Source organism: Bubalus bubalis, chromosome 8 (genome assembly GCF_019923935.1).
Source record: "Bubalus bubalis isolate 160015118507 breed Murrah chromosome 8, NDDB_SH_1, whole genome shotgun sequence".
Taxonomy (NCBI): Eukaryota; Metazoa; Chordata; class Mammalia; order Artiodactyla; family Bovidae; genus Bubalus; species Bubalus bubalis.
In genome coordinates, this window is record NC_059164.1 from 32,051,605 (window position 1) to 32,068,637 (window position 17,033).

Genomic DNA, 17,033 nt, shown 5'->3' on the forward strand with positions numbered 1-17,033 from the left:
GCCATAAAAGAGAATGAAATAATACCATTTGCAGCCACGTGGATGCAACTAGAGATTATCATACTAAGTGAAGTAAGTCAGAAAGAGAAAGACAAATATCATATGGTATCACTTATGTGTGCAACCTACAATATGACACAAGTGAACTTAGCTGTGAGACAGACTCGCGGACACAGAGAACAGACTTGTGTTGCCAAGGGGAGCGAGGTGGGGAGGGATGGAGAGGGAGGCTGGGGTAAAGCAGAAGTAATTACTGTATACAGGATGGATACACAGCAAAGTCTTACTGTTTGGCACATTTAGTATCCTATAAAAACCATAATGAAAATGAATATTAAAAAAGAATGTGTACATATATAGGTTACTGAACAACTCTGCTGTATGGCAGAACTTAACACTGTAAATTGTTGTGTTCAATTGTACTTCAATTAAAAAAAAGTCATGTGCTATGTAGGGTTGCCTGTTTTTGCTTGCTATTTCTAGCAACCCTAATTCTGTGGCACTCAACATAGAGCTCTCCACCTGCAGATGGTGTGAGCGAGCTCAGGGGAGGTTTGGTCAGACGGTTGCAACAGGCCCACCCCAGAGCTGCAGCCACCGGGGAGGCCGATGCACTGAAGTGAGTCCCACAGGTGGAGGGGTTTCCAGGCTGTATGGCCACAATACAGATCCCACTGAGGCAGATAAAGGCAGGACTGTAAACCCCGAGAGAAGGAAGCTAGACCAGCCCCGCTGCAGGATGAGGTAAATCCTAGTGTGAACCACAGAGATGAAGAAGTAGGTCCTTGGAGAGAACATAGGACTTAAGGGGTTTTGCCTTTTCTTTCCACATGTAGACACTGAGGAAAAGAATTCTGATGTGTACAGGCGTGTTCTGTGGACACAGCCCATAGCCCAGGAAGACAGGGCTCTGTGGCAGACAAAGTGAGGGGGGCAAGATACACTTCATAAGCTAGATGATAATCACTCTCAGTATTTGTCTTTGTTAACCCCTAGCCCAGTGGTTCTCCAACTGTACCTGCACCCTTTATCACCTGGGGTATTAGAACACAGATTCCTACACCCCAGTTCCAAGTTTCTGGTGCAGCAGGTCTGGGGTAGGGCCTGAAAACCTGCATTTCTCACAGGATCCCAGGTGACACTGAGGTGCTGGCCCATGCCCAGACTAACTGACCTCATCATTAGTGAAGGGGATTAAAGTTATGCATTGGATGTTCCAGCCTTAGGAAGGGCCCATTATCCACAGATGGTCTAGAAGGTTAAAGGAGGGGAGAGAAGGTTGGGAGAGAAATGATGGGGACGGTCACACCTGCTTCTGTGGGCCCCATGCCCTGATGTGGAGGGAAAGGCCTCCCAGACGTGTACTTTTTAGTCAGACTGCTCACAGGGAGTCAGGCAGGTGGTTGGGTAAACGACATAGACGGGGACAGGAAGACTCTTGTCTACATCGGGGGTGTTTTGGTTGCTCATTTCTCTTCACCTTTGGGATCCAGCCCTTTACAAATCACAACCACAGGCTCCCAGGCACCGCATCTGGTGAGAGACTTACGTCTGGCAGCATCTCGATGAAGAGGTGGATGTTGGCCTCCTTGGCCACGCGCTCAATCTCCTCCTGGGACACGACCCGGCTGCTGTCTCCGTAGGCAATGTTCTCGCCGATGCTGCAGTCAAACAGAATGGGCTCCTGGGACATGATGCCCATGTGTGCACGCAGCCACTGGACATTCAGCTGCTTTATTTCCTTGCCATCGATTAGCTGAAAACAAGAGATCATGGATCAGCCTCAGAACCGGAACATTTTTGAATTTAGCAAAATTAATGTTGTTATTTCCTACGTTAAGACTGCAAGTTGTTATGAGACTGTTGTTGTTGCTTTTAGTTTGGACTGAAGGTTAACTGAATCAGGTTATAATTGCATGCTTTGGGGAACTGTCATGTTTCTTGCATTTTAACTCTGGCTTCTGATATATGCATCTGGAAGGCAGAATAATTGCTGTCTCTTGGACTTCAAGATCAAATTAGTCAATCTTAAGGGAAATCAACCCTGAATCAACCCCCCACCGCCATTGGAAGGACTGATGAAGCTGAAGCTCCAGTATTTTGGTCATCTGATGTGAAGAACCGACTCACTGGGAAAGTCCCTGGTGCTAGGAAAGATTGAGGGCAAGAGGAGAAGGGGGTGACAGAGGATAAGATGTTGGATGACATCACCGATGCAATGGACATGAACTTGGGCAAACTTCGGGAGACAGCGAGGGACAGGGAGGCCTGGCATGCTGCAGTCCGTGGGGTCGCAAAGTCAGACACAACTGGGTGACTGAACAACAGCAACAAGGCATAATAATGCCCATCTCCTCCATCCAAGATATCCACGCTCTAGTTCACGAAACCTGCTCATGTTATTCACACGCAGAGAGAATTACAATGGAAGGCTGCTCATCAGCTGAGCTCAAGATGAGGAGCTTATCTTGGATTATCCAGGTGGACCCAACATAATCATAAGGGTCCTTAACTGTGTGGGGTGGAGGGCAGGAGACTGGGGATCACAGTGAAGCAACATGAGGAGGACTCGATCAGTCGTTGCTGGCTTTGAAGATGGAGGAAGGGGCCATGAGCCAGAAAAGATAAGCAAGCAGACTCTCCCTGAGGGCCTGCAGAAGGTGCACAGCCCCGCCGACACCATGCGGTCCACTTGGGACATCTGACTTACAGAATGCATAAGATAGACCTGTGGGGTTTTACTCCCCTAAACTGGCTGTAATTTGTTGTAGCAGCCACCAGAAACTAATAAAACATATTCTATTTCTGTGGAATTTTTTAAAAATAAGATGACTTTTTAATTTTAGTTTTCTGGCTGTACCATGTGGCACACAGGATCCTAGTTCCCCAACCAGAGGCTGAACTCTAGTTCAACTGGAGTCTTAACCACTGGACCAACCAGGGAAGTCCCCCATCCTTACTGCTCTGTATTGATTTTTCACAGGAAAAGCATCCACGATTCAATTGGAAATAACTAACTGCTATCACCACATAACAGGCCTGGAGGTTACATTTCTGATCTGACCTGTTAGTCAGGATCAGCTGTTTGAGGACTCAAGTGAAACAGAAGTGAGCGTGGGAGGATGCCGCTATCTCTCTAAATAGTTGTTGACCTTAGGAAAGTGAGTTAGTACCTCAGTTTCTTTGCACGTAAAATGGGAATGATTATAATCCCTATCTCTCTAAATAGTTGTTGACCTTACGAAAGTGAGTTAGTAACTCAGTTTCTTTGCACGTAAAATGGGAATGATTATAATCCCTAAACTCTGGAATTGAGGATTCAGCGACGTCAGCAGGGACCCCACTGAGCACAGTGCTAGGCACAGAGTGTGTGAAGGACTGTCTGTGGTTTGGAACGGTGCCTGTGTGATGCACTTGGAACCACAGCAGAGGGATAGATGTCTGAGGGGATAAAAGGATGGACAGACATCTATAGCTTACCCAGAGCAGCAGGAGGGAGAGCCTGGCCTTTCTCTAGGAACCTGGCTCCTCTTGGAACACCCTTCAGAAGCCTGGGCGTGCCCATTACGGCCTCGCAGATAAAAATCCTTCCTCTCTGATGGAGACATATCTGCCCCAAAGATCTACTTTGCAAGAGAACGCTGGCATTCAAGTGAGAGCTGCCATAACCGCAGAAGAAGACATCAGTGACTCAGCTTCGAGCTTTTCTAATACTGATGAGTATATCCTGAGCTATAAATATACTCTGAATCCCATGTGCCTGCACGCCTCTGGGAGACAGCTGGCCAAGGACAGGGTACATACGGGCTTTGCTGCAGGAAGGTAGCTTCTATTTGTGAAATTAGCAGGTGCAAAGATGGATGGAAAACACAGCCATGACCTTATTAGTACCCAGCCCAGTTGCCATGGAGACTATTCCAAGCATCTATGCTCCAGGCTTCCTCGTGGTGTTAAGTGAAAGTGAAAGTAGAGGCTGAAAAGAGGAAGGAAAAACCACACAAGGATGGTTACAAACCATATAGCAGGTCAGGCTAGATGGAACATTGCACACTTGAGAAATGGAGAACTGAGGGAAGAAAAAGAATTTTTTTTTCCAGACTTATACCCCTAGGGGGCTCCCCTGGTGGCTCAGATGGTAAAGAATCTGCCTGCAATGCAGGAGACCCAGGTTCAATCTCTGGGTTGGGAAGATCCCCTGGAGAAGAGAATGGCAACCCACTCCAGTATTCTTGCCTGGAGAATCCCATGGACAGAGAAACCTGGGGGCTACAGTCCACGGGGTTGCAAAGAGTCGTACACAACTGAGCAACACACACACACAGACACACACACACACACACACACAGACACACACACTGCTAGGAGAAAAAAAGACACTGTTTAACTAATATAATCAGATGAATATGACTGATCCCTGCAAGCTTCAATGAGTTTTTCCATCAGACATATAAGATACTTAGAGCTCCTCATCCCCACACTATACACAGCTACTGCTAACTATTTAAAACTTGTGTTTCCTAAAGGATCCTTTCCTGAGGGAAAATATGTTAAAAAGTCCAAATGTAAAAAGATCAATGCACATCTTCTTTGGCTGAGGCACGGGTGGTGGTCTGAGGAAGACCAAGGAAATCCAGTGAGTCTGTGAACACTGCTCAAAAGATCCTGGCCTAAGTGAAAATCTCAAGTAACACACTGACCGTAACAATGAAAGGCTAGATTAAAATGATGAGCTATCCCTATTCTAGACTTAAATCTACTGCCTGATTTCAGTAGCACAATCAAATGTTAAATATGTATAATTTTCCTGTATGTATTTACTCTGAAATAATTTTAGATAAGTTATTGAGCACTGATTATATTATAGGTCCTGTGATTAAGTATGCCTCATGTACTCTCTCATTTAATCTTGACAAAACTTGCAAGATATGTGTGATTTTAATCCCCATTTTACTGATGAGGACACGAGCAGAGTTCGGTCACTTGTGCAGGGTCACGTTCTTAGTGGCTGAGGGAGCTCAGGTCTGTACACTACAGGTTAGATTTTGGCTACACAGTGGTTGAGAATTGAAAAATACTTTCTGTCTTCTTTCAAAGGAACAATGTATCCATCTTAGCCCAGGCACCCAGTGGGTAACAGCCAGAGGACAAGCTTCTAGCTGTGTCCTAAGAGGGAGAGAGGACTCTGATGGTGGTGTGTAGGATGGGCAAGGGGAGAAAGGAAAGGTCACGGGAAGACTCAAGACTCGAGCGAGTCTCAGTGAAGCTAATGAATATAAGATTCAAGGACCCTCATCTACAGGCAAATGCTGGGAGTTAAACAATGTCCTGGGTGAGGGGAGGCCAGGCTGCAGTCAGGGGGCTTTTCTGGCTAAGCCTTTAGGATAACTTGCCTAAAAAGGAGAGGGACCAGAATCCTTAAGGCTTTAATATTTTGTTGTGAATTTTTTTCACTAGAAGTAAATATTTACGCTTGTGACTAATTCTGTGTTCCTAACTTCAGACTCTTTCAAGTATAGTCCCTGAAACTGTGCAACTTTCAGGCCCCACAAACCTCAGAACCTCTACTCTCTGAACAATCCCATAGCTTCATTTTGTAAGACTCGCCACAATGTGACCTGAAACTTGCAAAGTTACCAGTTCAGTGGTCCTCAAAGTCTGGTTGGCATCAGAATCATCTGGCAAAGTTTAAAAAATGAAGAGGCCTGGTCCTAACCTGTGTGAATGAGCCAGGGTGGCTGCATTCTTTGTGAGCTCTCCAGACCATTCGGACCCATACCAGTCTGAGAACCAGCACTCAGATCAATGTTGCTAAGTGTGACTTGAGGCTTGCTGATGGTCAAGAGCATTTCCTGACCTCAGGGTCAAGTCCTTGCTTCAGTTCTTACAATCAAATGATGCTCCAGTCCCCAGACTTTTTTTTTTTTTTTCATGGCAGTAGGAACTAATCGCTAACAACCTACTGACTTAGTCTTTCAAGATCACCAATTGATGTTCCTAAACAGAACTTGGCGCATTTACTAGCCTTTACTGGGGCACCTCCACTAAGAAGGCTGGCTGCTGTGTAGCACCTGGTGGCATCTCAAAGCTCTAGCGCAAACACACAGGAGGAGATCACCGTGTTCCTCCGGCAGATGAGGGCGCTTTGTTTGCACTGCATCATCACTGCAGTCCTGAGAGGGTTATTCTCCTACGCTCTCAGCACTCATTTCCATATTCTTCTGTGTCTGTCCTTTCACCTATCAAGGGACTGCAGGACTAAAATCTACTTCTTAGGCTCCCTTCTGCCGCCAGAAGTAACTGAGGTTCTACCAGTGAGATGCCCGGTGCAAAACCTGGAAACCAGAAGCTGTGGTAACCTGTCGCCCGTGTTCCGGCAGAGAGGAGCTTCTGCAGCAGCGAGACTCTGTCCTTGTGTCTTCAGGCTTGGAGCAGCTGTGACATGGGCACAAGTCCCGGCAACTTCCTGGCCACAGGATCCCAGCTGCGGCGCTGATTTGAATGCTGGGAGCGCTGACTCTGACTCCCCTCTGCCAGTGATGATGTGAGCGCTGAACCCCCTTATTAAACGAGCAGCTGCTCGGATGCCCACAGCACTTTGTTTCCTACGCTGAACCATAACTGGTACGGTTCATGTCTTTAATTTTGCTCCCCTGCGTTAATGGATGTGGAGAATAACCATTTATTTCTTTACTTTCTTGTAGTCTGATTATTTTACTGTTATCATTATTGCTGTTTTCAACTCCAACACTCTGTTATCACCAAGAGTTTTTCCCACTACAGTGACTACATGTGCAATTGGGGGGGCAGGCTGGGGAATGAAAATTTTTTGCCTTTCCTAACTGGGCTATAATCAAACAAGTTTGAGAGTCATTATTCTAATTAAATCTGCTATTTCAGCCAACTTATGCTGCATGCGTGCATGATTAGTTACTTTTGTTGTGTCCGACTCTTTGTGACCCCGTGGACAGTAGCCTGCCAGGCTGCTCTGTCCCTGGGGATTCTCCAGGCAAGAATACTGGAACGGGTTGCCATGCCCTCCTCCAGGGGATCCCCCTGATCCACGGACTGAACTCATGTCTCCTGAGCCTCCTACATTGGCAGGTGGGTTCTTTACCCACCTGGGAAGCCCAACTTATGCTACATTAGGAAAAAATTACTCATCAGCCACAGCTCACATTATCTCTTTCATCAAACAACATCTTGATTGCACACCCTTATAGCCTTATGCCTCTAGTTCTAGTTTTCCCTTAAGAATCAACTCTAGATCTATCATCCGTTTTAAAAAAAATTTTGGCCATGCCAAGTGGCATGTGGGATCTTAGTTCCCCCACTAGGGATCAAACCCATGTCCCCTACACTGGAAGCAGGGATTCTTAACCAATGGACCACTGGGGAAGGCCCAAAGTCTATCTTCTTTAACTCATGGAAGGATATGCCCTATCTCTTCAGTTAAAATCTTTAACCATCCCCTATAATTCAATAGAGATTAACATATAACATGCTGCTTAATAAATGTCTCTTAAGGACCATGATCACTGTCTGAGAGACAACATTTTCTCCTCTGATGGCTTCATTTGTCAGGAAGGTCTTCACTGAGAGTTCTCTGTCCAAACCTTAAACATAAAACTGAAGCATAAAGTCAGAATTCACAGAAAATATGTGATGAAGTAGTAAAAATAAGGAACCAAGCTTAAAGAAGAATAAAGCGTACATAACTGTCACAGAATAGACTCACTAAAGGCACAACTGTCTTTGGATACAGTAAGAAATATTTATGATCACTGTGATTACTGTGAGGAAGTGAAAAGAGCCCTCGCCTACTGGTAGAAAATGCTATTTCCATGTCAACCATTAATGCAAGCAGGACCCATAAGGAGCTGGCGGGCATCAGTCTCACTGTACAAAGCAGGTGTCCATCCTGGTTGGGCAGTGCCCAGGCCATTCCAGTTGTTGAATATTTTGAATGTTATCCCTGAGTATAACCGATAACTCAAGGCCTACATAATGGAAATGTTTTGCTATAAATTTCACTCCTTCCTAATTTGATTCTTTTCTAGTCCCCATTACAGTCATTTCAAAATTCACTATTTGGGGGAGTTCCCTGGCAGTCCAGTGGTTACAACTTCATAATTTCACTGCAATGGCCCAGGTTCCACCCCTGGTCAGGGAACTAAGATTCCACAAGCTGCACAGTGCGACCAAAAAATAACAATCAAAAATGTCCCTACTCCCTTCGTTGGCCTATCTCATTCCCAGTGCCTAAGAGAGTCCCTGACAAGCACTCATTGACAGTTTACTGAACGTCCCATGAATAAACCTGACTCTTCACTTACCCTTTTAGTTTAGAAAGAAAAGAGAATCCCTCTATGTTCTTTATCTGTTTCCCAAATTTGTTGGTATCGCTTTTTTTTTTTTCTTAGAAGGTGTCTGAATTTCCTTTCTCCATCAATGGTTTTATCCCATCTTCAGCCATAAAAATGTTCAGGATTCCCCATGATGAACATCTTCCCTTGGTTCTGCCCAGTTGTATTTTCCTTCCCTCTCCTTTGATCTGCCGCTAGTCTCCACACACTTCATCTCTGTTTCCCTCCTAACCACACCTCAGCCATGCGCAACTGTCTTCTCCCGCCACCACTTCACGGAGGAGACTGTGAAAGGTCAGAAGCAGCCCATTAACGGCCAGCCCCTCCCACGTCTTTTCGGTCTTCACCGTACCCCGTCTCTCCACGGCGTCTGCCACTGGGGACCGCCTTCTCCTTGCCATCCCTGGCTTCCATCTGGCTTTTCTCAGCGCCCTTCCTCTGCCTTTCTGGATTTCCACCTCCCCGGATCCTCTCATGTAACTGAGACCAAGGGAAGGGGGACGGCAGGCAAAAAGGCTGCTTGTCGAGGAGGGGAGGGTAGTAGAGTTGAGGGAAAGGTTGGACAAATTGGCTGGAACAGTGGACACAGCTTTGAGACTATGTCAAGGAGGTCAGGCTTTAAGTGGAATCATTGTTCAAAGGTTTGTAAAGCCATGGTTTATAGTCGAGAATTAAATAGGCATTAAGAAGATGAAAAATTTGGAATGAGCTGAACAAGAAAGGAGCTCAGAAGGACCTAGAGATTATTATACTAAATGAAGTAATTCACACAGAGAAACACAAATATCATATGCTATCACTCATGTGGAATCTAATTTTTAAAAATTATACAAATGAGGAATCTAATTTTTTAAAATTATACAAATGAACTTTACAAAACAGAAAGAAGACTCTCAGATTTCGAAAACACACTTATGGTTACCAAAGGGGAAACATGTTGGAGAAGGATAAATTAGGAGCGTGGGATTAGCACACACAATCCTCTATATATAAAATAGATAACTGACAAGGACCTACTGTTGAGGGAACTCCACTCAATATTCTGTAACAACCTGTATGGGTAAAGAATCTGAAAAAAGCGTGGATATATGTATATGTGTAACTGAACTGCTTTGTCGTACACCTGAAACTAACACTACACTCCACAAAAAAATAAAGAAAATAGTGCGCTCACCACTGTGCCAGCCAAGGGGTCATAGAACCGCTCCAGGAGCTGGACGACCGTGCTCTTCCCGCAGCCGCTGCTGCCCACCAGGGCCAGCGTCTGGCCCTTCTTCACCTCCAGGCTCAGCCCCCGAAGCACCGGGATGTCTGGTCGAGTCGGGTAGTTGAACACGACGTCATTAAAGGCCACATTTCCTTCCACTGTACTCTAAAATCAGGACAGTAACAGTAAGTTTCATTGCTGCAATCCTGAAAACTGACTTTAGAGCCAATCCTCTGTACTGCCAGGTATCAGAGGGCAGCGACCTTGGATTCCAATCAAGCTTCAGTTGTAACTGCTAGAAAGTAATACAGATCTAAAAGGGTCAGCATTTCCACAGCATGTCTCATTAACACAATACAAATGTGATAACCCAAAGCTATAACGGAATTACCTACACATAATAAAACCTGATTCGCAGGATTTGTGTATAAAATGGGCATATTCCTATATCCCTGTGGCTCTGTTATATAAAAGTACTAGATGTTAACATGTATCAATATTATCAGCATTTATTAAAATGAACCCATGATCAAGAAAGTTTCATTTTACTACCAGCAAGTAAAAGCACAGATTTTATTAAACTTCCACTTAGAATGCATTCATTCATCAGTCAGGTCACGTACAAAACATGAAACTGACCGGCTTTAGGCCTTCCGTGCTGTAGCTGTCGATCAGAGGAGTTTTTTCAATGATACTGATGACGTGGGCTGCTGACACTTTGGCCTTGGCATAGTCAGGAGCAAATGAACTGACCTGTCCCACAGCCATGGCACCAAAGACAATAGCTGAGAACACTCTGCCAACAACAAAGACAAAATGTGTCAAGAGTTAACGACTGCAATGCCAAAAGGGTGGCACTTCTACAACCTGAGAGCCGCCTTGAAGAATCCAACACATTAGTCAAACAAGAAACAACCGTCTCCTTATAAGTTCATATCAGTGTGGTTAACTGATTGTAAAAAGACCTCATGTTTCACCTCTCTCTAGGTTTTCGCCTTCTTATAATGTGACCTTGCAGCCTCTCCATGGAAGAAGTGGAATTTGTCTTCCTACCCTTGGAATCTGGGTTGGCCTTGGGACTTGCTCTGGCCAACAGGATGTGGTGGAAGTGACGGTTTCCAGCTCCAAGCCTACGATTCAGGGGGCCTTGCGTGCCCCTGTCTCTCTCATTCCACCACAGCCACAAGCCTGGCTGGCTGGCTGGAGGACAAGGCACAGACAGAAGAGTGTGGTGCGGGCCCCACTGCTCACTGCACACACGCGTGAGCCCAGCTGAGATCTCCTCTGCCTAGCCCAGACAGCAGAACTGCCTGGCTGACCCCAGACTTCAGAGCCAAGAACAGATGTTCACTACTGTACATTCCTGGGGGCTAGTGGGTGGCTGTCTTGCAGCAGTATCTGTGGCCATCAATAATGGATATAGGCAGTTTTGCTGGAATTGGATCAGAGTCTTAGAAAAGCCGTGAGCCATGCAGCAAAGAAGAGAGTTCCTTAAACAGCCAGATAGTGTGCTGCTCTCAAGATGCTCTGAGTTCTTTTGGTTTTTTTTTTTGGCCACACTGCAGCTTCTGAGATCTTAGTTCCCCTTAGGGATCGAACTCAGACCACAGTACTGAAAGCAACTGAATCCTAACCACTGGACCACCAAGGAACTCCCTGCATCGCCATTCTTAATCTACATCATTAGAATCATAGCAGCTTCAAGTCAGGAAGGACTTCACAAGATGTCAAGTCCAGCTCTCCAAGTTTGTGCCAGGGCGCACACCCCAAGCCAGCTCCCATACTTTGTTTAAGGAAGGAGGAAGTTTGCTGGAGGAAGTCTTTTGTTAAAAAGTTCCTTTTCAAATCAAAGAGAAATGTACATCCTTTTGCCTAATACTGCCCTTCAAAGAACTGGAATATTATTTAAAAAGCCCTTTGCATCTTTGGTAACTCCTTTCACTCCCAACATTCCAGCTGCCTTTTTCTGGACACATTGATCAAAATGTCTTTTTAAACAGTGGGCCTAGAACCAATACAACATTGGGGATCTTCCCAGGATAATACTGTGAGTCCATGAACAAATCACTCAGATGGTTCGTTTGGTCTTCTTATCTAGAACTGTAGGATCTTTTTCAAACAGATAGCTCTTCAGACAGGTCTCCCCTATCTCTTACTCAGAAGACTTATTTTCCGAATCTAACAATCCAAGAGTCAGCAACTTCCATCAGTTGAATACCTTAACCTCAGAGTAAAGCACTAATTCGGATTCTCTGGTGACTCAGAAGATAACGAGTCTGCCTGCAGTTTGGGAGACCTGAGTTCAATACCTGGGTCCGGAAGATCCCCTGGAGAAGGAAATGGCAATCCACTCCAGTATTCTTGCCTGGAAAATCCCATGGACAGAGAAGCCTGGTGGGCTACAGTCCATAGGATCGCAAAGAGTCGGATGGGACTGAGTGACTACACTTTCACCTTCAAAGCAATAATTATCAAATAATTATCTAATCAAGCACCAATACCAGTGAAGCCTGATTACAATCTTTCGGTCATAGTTATAAAGAGCACCTGCATATCATCTGTCAGAGAGAGGCCGAGTGGAAATTTTACAATCTTCTGCTGGGGTCATCCTGAGAAACCTGGAATGCACGCACAAACCGATGTCTAAATAGGATGTAAATGTTACACTGACATGTACTTCCACGTCTCACTGATGCTGGTTTAACTAGAAAACTGTGTCACCAGTGATTATGGTGGCTATCAAAGGGCAGCTCACACATCACCAAATCAAGACACTCAGAAAAATTACACTCACTTTTCACTACCAAACCACGTATTTTAACTGTATATTCAGTACTTTAGAAGGAAGTCCAGGCCTGTCTTCTGACTCAGGTACAATCTTCTGCATTTCACGGTGATGAGCCAGATATTCCCACAGAGCTTTCCTTTTTCATTCCTCAATTTCTCCAGCTCTTACCTTCTAATTCCTTTTCTCTTATCAAGCAAAGCAAATGTATCCTAGAATATTCCAGGGCTCTCAGACCTCAGTGCTCCACATCTATTCTTTAGCTGCCCTGTTCAGAATCTTCTCAAAGGAACTAGGTACTTGACTCTGGGTGAGGCTTCTTCCCAATCACCTAGGCCTGCTGGAAACCCCTTGATGAGTCACCGAGCCATGGATTTGAGAAGGTCAAATGTGTCAGCCAGTACTGGAGAGAAGGGCAGATACCAATTCCCCAAATGGAATGGGATGCTTTCAGAGTAACACATGGAGACTCAGAGGCAAAAATGCCAACTTCTGAATCACCAAAATCTCTTCAAGAAGCTTCACAGTAAGGCTTCCTATCCAGGCATGAAGCACAGGCACCTTGGTTTCATTTCTAGAGCCCGACTGTCAATAGGATCCCCGTACTTACAAGAGAACATCCTGAAACTCCATGATGCCTTGCACCACCAAGTAGGCACCAAACCGGAAACAGCCAGCATAGGAGAAATACATCATTGCCTGGGTGATGGAAAATGTAATTCCAAAGACATGTGCTTTCCTCAAAGAGTTTCTGAAAAGAAGACATTCTGACATTTACTTGACTTTCATTTCTCAGTCCTTAAAACATAACCTTTGATGCGTTAGCAGTAGGGGATGGTGGCATAGTAGACAAAATGGATTTCATTTCCAAAACACTAAGTTTGGTCATCACATCTCCACTTCAACGGAGAACTAACCACACCTCGAAGTGTTGAGGTCAAGGTAAAATAAGCCAAGGACAAGAAGAGTTTGTTAGGGGTTAGTGCACTCCTTCCATTTCCCCCACCCATGGACATATAACATATACATACTCTCCACTGATCACTCAACACGTGTTGACCCAAAACCCATGAGCTTCAGGGACGTGAAGGGCCATGCAGAGGTGCCAGCTGTGTTCTTGACCTTGAGGACCCAGGAGCTGAGCTGGATTATTCATGAAGTGGAAGTTTCCCTTGTAACACGTTACAGCAAGAGAGGAGGCACTAACCCTCTGGGGGTTTAGGGAAGGTGCCCCCAAGGGAGTTAACACGTGTGGTTTTGAGCCACATGGAGCTGGGTGGTGTTGGCACAGACTGGTGAGTGGGCCTGTTTCAAGCAGAGCAGCTCAGCCTCTGTTTCGAGGACTGGGATTTAAACAATTTTTTTCCTATAAAAAGGGTCTACTATAAAACCCAAATCTGTTCCTTTCATTGTGTAAGAAACAAGAGTCAAAGAGGTCGGGCCTGCTCGTATCCACGTCACTTTTTAGAGCACTCACCGTGAGTTCATTAAAGGACAAAGGGTCTGCACTGGAGACAGGTAAAGAGAACAAGGAAGGGAGGGTGTCCTCAGGAAGCACTACACCCTCAAGCCTCACAGACACCCCAAATTTCATGTTCCACAAAGAACTCATTCCCAGCAGGATCATGTAGTAGGGTCATCACACAAACACAGGGTCAGAGCCATTCTCAATATCCTTGCTCTCTCCCCTGCCCTCGGTTACCTGCTCTCACAGGTTCTACTTCAGAGACGTTCTTGCCTTAGGTCAGGTCCTGTGATTCCTCTCTTGGAGAATTACAGTTCAGTTCAGTCACTCAGTTGTGTCCGACTCTTTGCGACCCCATGAACCAGAGCACGCCAGGCCTCCCTGTCCATCACCAACTCCCGAAGTACACTCAAACCCATGTCCATTGTGTCGGTGATGCCATCCAACCATCTCATCCTCTGTTGTCCCCCAAGAATACACAGAACTGTACAAAAAAGATCTTCACAACCCAGATAATCATGATGGTGTGATCACTCACCTAGAGCCAGACATCCTGGGATGTGAAGTCAAGTGGGTCTTAGAAAGCATCACTATGAACAAAGCTAGTGGAGGTGATGGAATTCCAGTTGAGCTATTTCAAATCCTGAAAGATGATGCTGCGAAAGTGCTACACTCAATATGCCAGCAAATGTGGAAAACTCAGCAGTGGCCACAGGACTGGAAAAGGTCAGTTTTCATTCCAATCCCCAAGAAAGGCAATGCCAAAGAATGCTCAAACTACCGCACAATTGCACTCATCTCACATGCTAGTAAAGTAATGCTCAAAATTCTCCAAGCCAGGCTTCAGCAATACGTGAACCATGAACTTCCTGATGTTCAAGCTGGTTTTAGAAAAGGCAGAGGAAGCGGAGATCAAATTCCCAACATCCGCTGGATCACTGAAAAAGCAAGAGAGTTCTAGAAAAACATCTATTTCTGCTTTACTGACTATGCCAAAGCCTTTGACTGTGTGGATCACAATAAACTGTGGAAAATTCTTCAAGAGATGGGAATACCAGACCACCTGACCTGCCTCTTGAGAAACCTATATGCAGGTCAGAAAGCAACAGTTAGAACTGGACATGGAACAACAGATTCGTTCCAAATAGGAAAAGGAGTACGTCAAGGCTGTATATTGTCACCCTGCTTATTTAATTTCTATGCAGAGTACATCATGAGAAACGCTGGACTGGAAGAAGCACAAGCTGGAATCAAGATTGCCGGGAGAAATATCAATAACCTCAGATATGCAGATGACACCACCCTTATGGCAGAAAGTCAAGAGGAACTCAAAAGCCTCTTGATGAAAGTGAAAGAGGAGAGTGAAAAAGTTGGCTTAAAGCTCAACATTCAGAAAATTAAGATCATGGCATCTGGTCCCATCACTTCATGGGAAACAGATGGGGAAACAGGGGAAACAGTGGAAACAGTGTCAGACTTTATTTTTGGGGGCTCCAAAATCACTGCAGATGGTGATTGCAGCCATGAAATTAAAAGACGCTTACTCCTTGGAAGAAAAGTTATGACCAACCTAGATAGCATATTGAAAAGCAGAGATACTACTTTGCCAACAAAGGTCTGTATAGTCAAGGCTACGGTTTTTCCAGTGGTCACGTGTGGATGCGAGCGTTGGACTGTGAAGAAAGCTGAGCGCCAAAGAATTGATGCTTTTGAACTGTGGTGTTGGAGAAGACTCTTGAGAGTCCCTTGGACTGCAAGGAGATCCAACCAGTCCATTCTATAGGAGATCAGCCCTGGGTGTTCATTGGAAGGACTGATGCTAAAGCTGAAACTCTAGTACTTTGGCCACCTCATGCGAAGAGCTGACTCATTGGAAAAGACTCTGATGCTGGGAGGGATTGGGGGCAGGAGGAAAAGGGGACGACAGAGGATGAGATGGCTGGCTGGCATCACCGATTCGATGGACGTGAGTTTGAGTGAACTCTGGGAGTTGGTGATGGACAGGGAGGCCTGGCGTGCTGCGATTCATGGGGTCGCAAAGAGTCACACACGACTCAGCGACTGAACTTAACTCAACCAAGTCTGTATATGTCAAAGACCTCTTTGTTTCTTAACTGAGGTACAACTTGGGAGCGTGACTGTCTGCCTTTGAATCGTGGCTCTGAGACTTATGAGCTCTGAGGCACTGTGGCATTACCTGCCTGTGCCTCAGCCTCACCTGCGAAAGGAGCTGACAGAAGAACCTGGCTCACAGGCCCCTGGGGAGTAGAGCGACTGCCATGCACGCATCTGTTCAAAACAACAACTCAACTCAAAACTCGGTAATAACCTGAATGAAGAAAGAATTAGACAAAGAACAGATACATGTGTAACTGAATCACTTTGTTGCACACCTCAAACTAACACAACAGTGTTAATCAACTATACTCCAATATAAAGTAAAACTTTTGGGGAAAAAAAGGGGAGATTCAAAATGCAAATCAAGCAACAATAACAAACAGGCAAGCATGCAACATGCTTCCTCCACCCCCAGCAAAATGTGTTAGGATAAAGGGTAAACGGGGCTTCCCAGGTGGTTCCGTCAGTGGTAAAGAATTCGCTTGCCAATACAGGAAACATGGGAGACGCAGGTTAGATCCCTGGGTTGGGAAGACCTCCTGGAGAGGGAAATGACAACCCACTCCAGTTATTCTTGCCTGGGAAATCCCATGGACAGAGGAGCTTGGCAGGCTATAGTCCATGGGGTTGCAAACAGTTGGACATGAGTGAGTGACTAAAAACAACATTAACAGACGGCAAACACAAGTAACATGAAGGGAGGAGGCGTAATGAAAGGGAAAGAGGGATGATATTTTAGCCAGTTAGAGTGAATACCTTTAAGACTTTTCAAGTTTTTAAAATCTCCCCTCCCCACATCTAATTAAATAGGCCTCCTTTCCTCAATTGGATTTCTGGAGAAAGGGGAAGGAAGGAGAAAAAGTGATATGAAAACAATTGTAACTAGAAAAGTCCAACAAAATTAGTCTTCAGTCTGTGAGTCTAAGAATTTGTTTTGCTACTTTTCTTCAGTTTTCAATCTGCTGAATAAGTGTCAAATAAGACTGCTTTGAGGAATGGTTATAAAAACATTCTCAGGGACTTCCCTGGTGGTCCAGTGCTTAAGACCCCTGTGGTCCTAATGCCGGGGGCCAAGGTTCAATCCCTGGTCCAGGG

General features: G+C 45.3%; 1 protein-coding gene across 1 annotated transcript in view; it reads right to left on the reverse strand.

Moving 5' to 3' along the window:
- Nucleotides 1-17,033, reverse strand: part of LOC102395798 (ATP-dependent translocase ABCB1-like) — a 94,663-nt gene that overhangs the window by 2,693 nt on the left and 74,937 nt on the right. Inside the window, 5 exon segments of the mRNA XM_044946550.2 lie at nt 1,550-1,756; nt 9,538-9,735; nt 10,210-10,366; nt 12,966-13,106; nt 16,039-16,109. Of these exon segments, the coding sequence (XP_044802485.2) occupies nt 1,550-1,756; nt 9,538-9,735; nt 10,210-10,366; nt 12,966-13,106; nt 16,039-16,109 (774 nt within the window).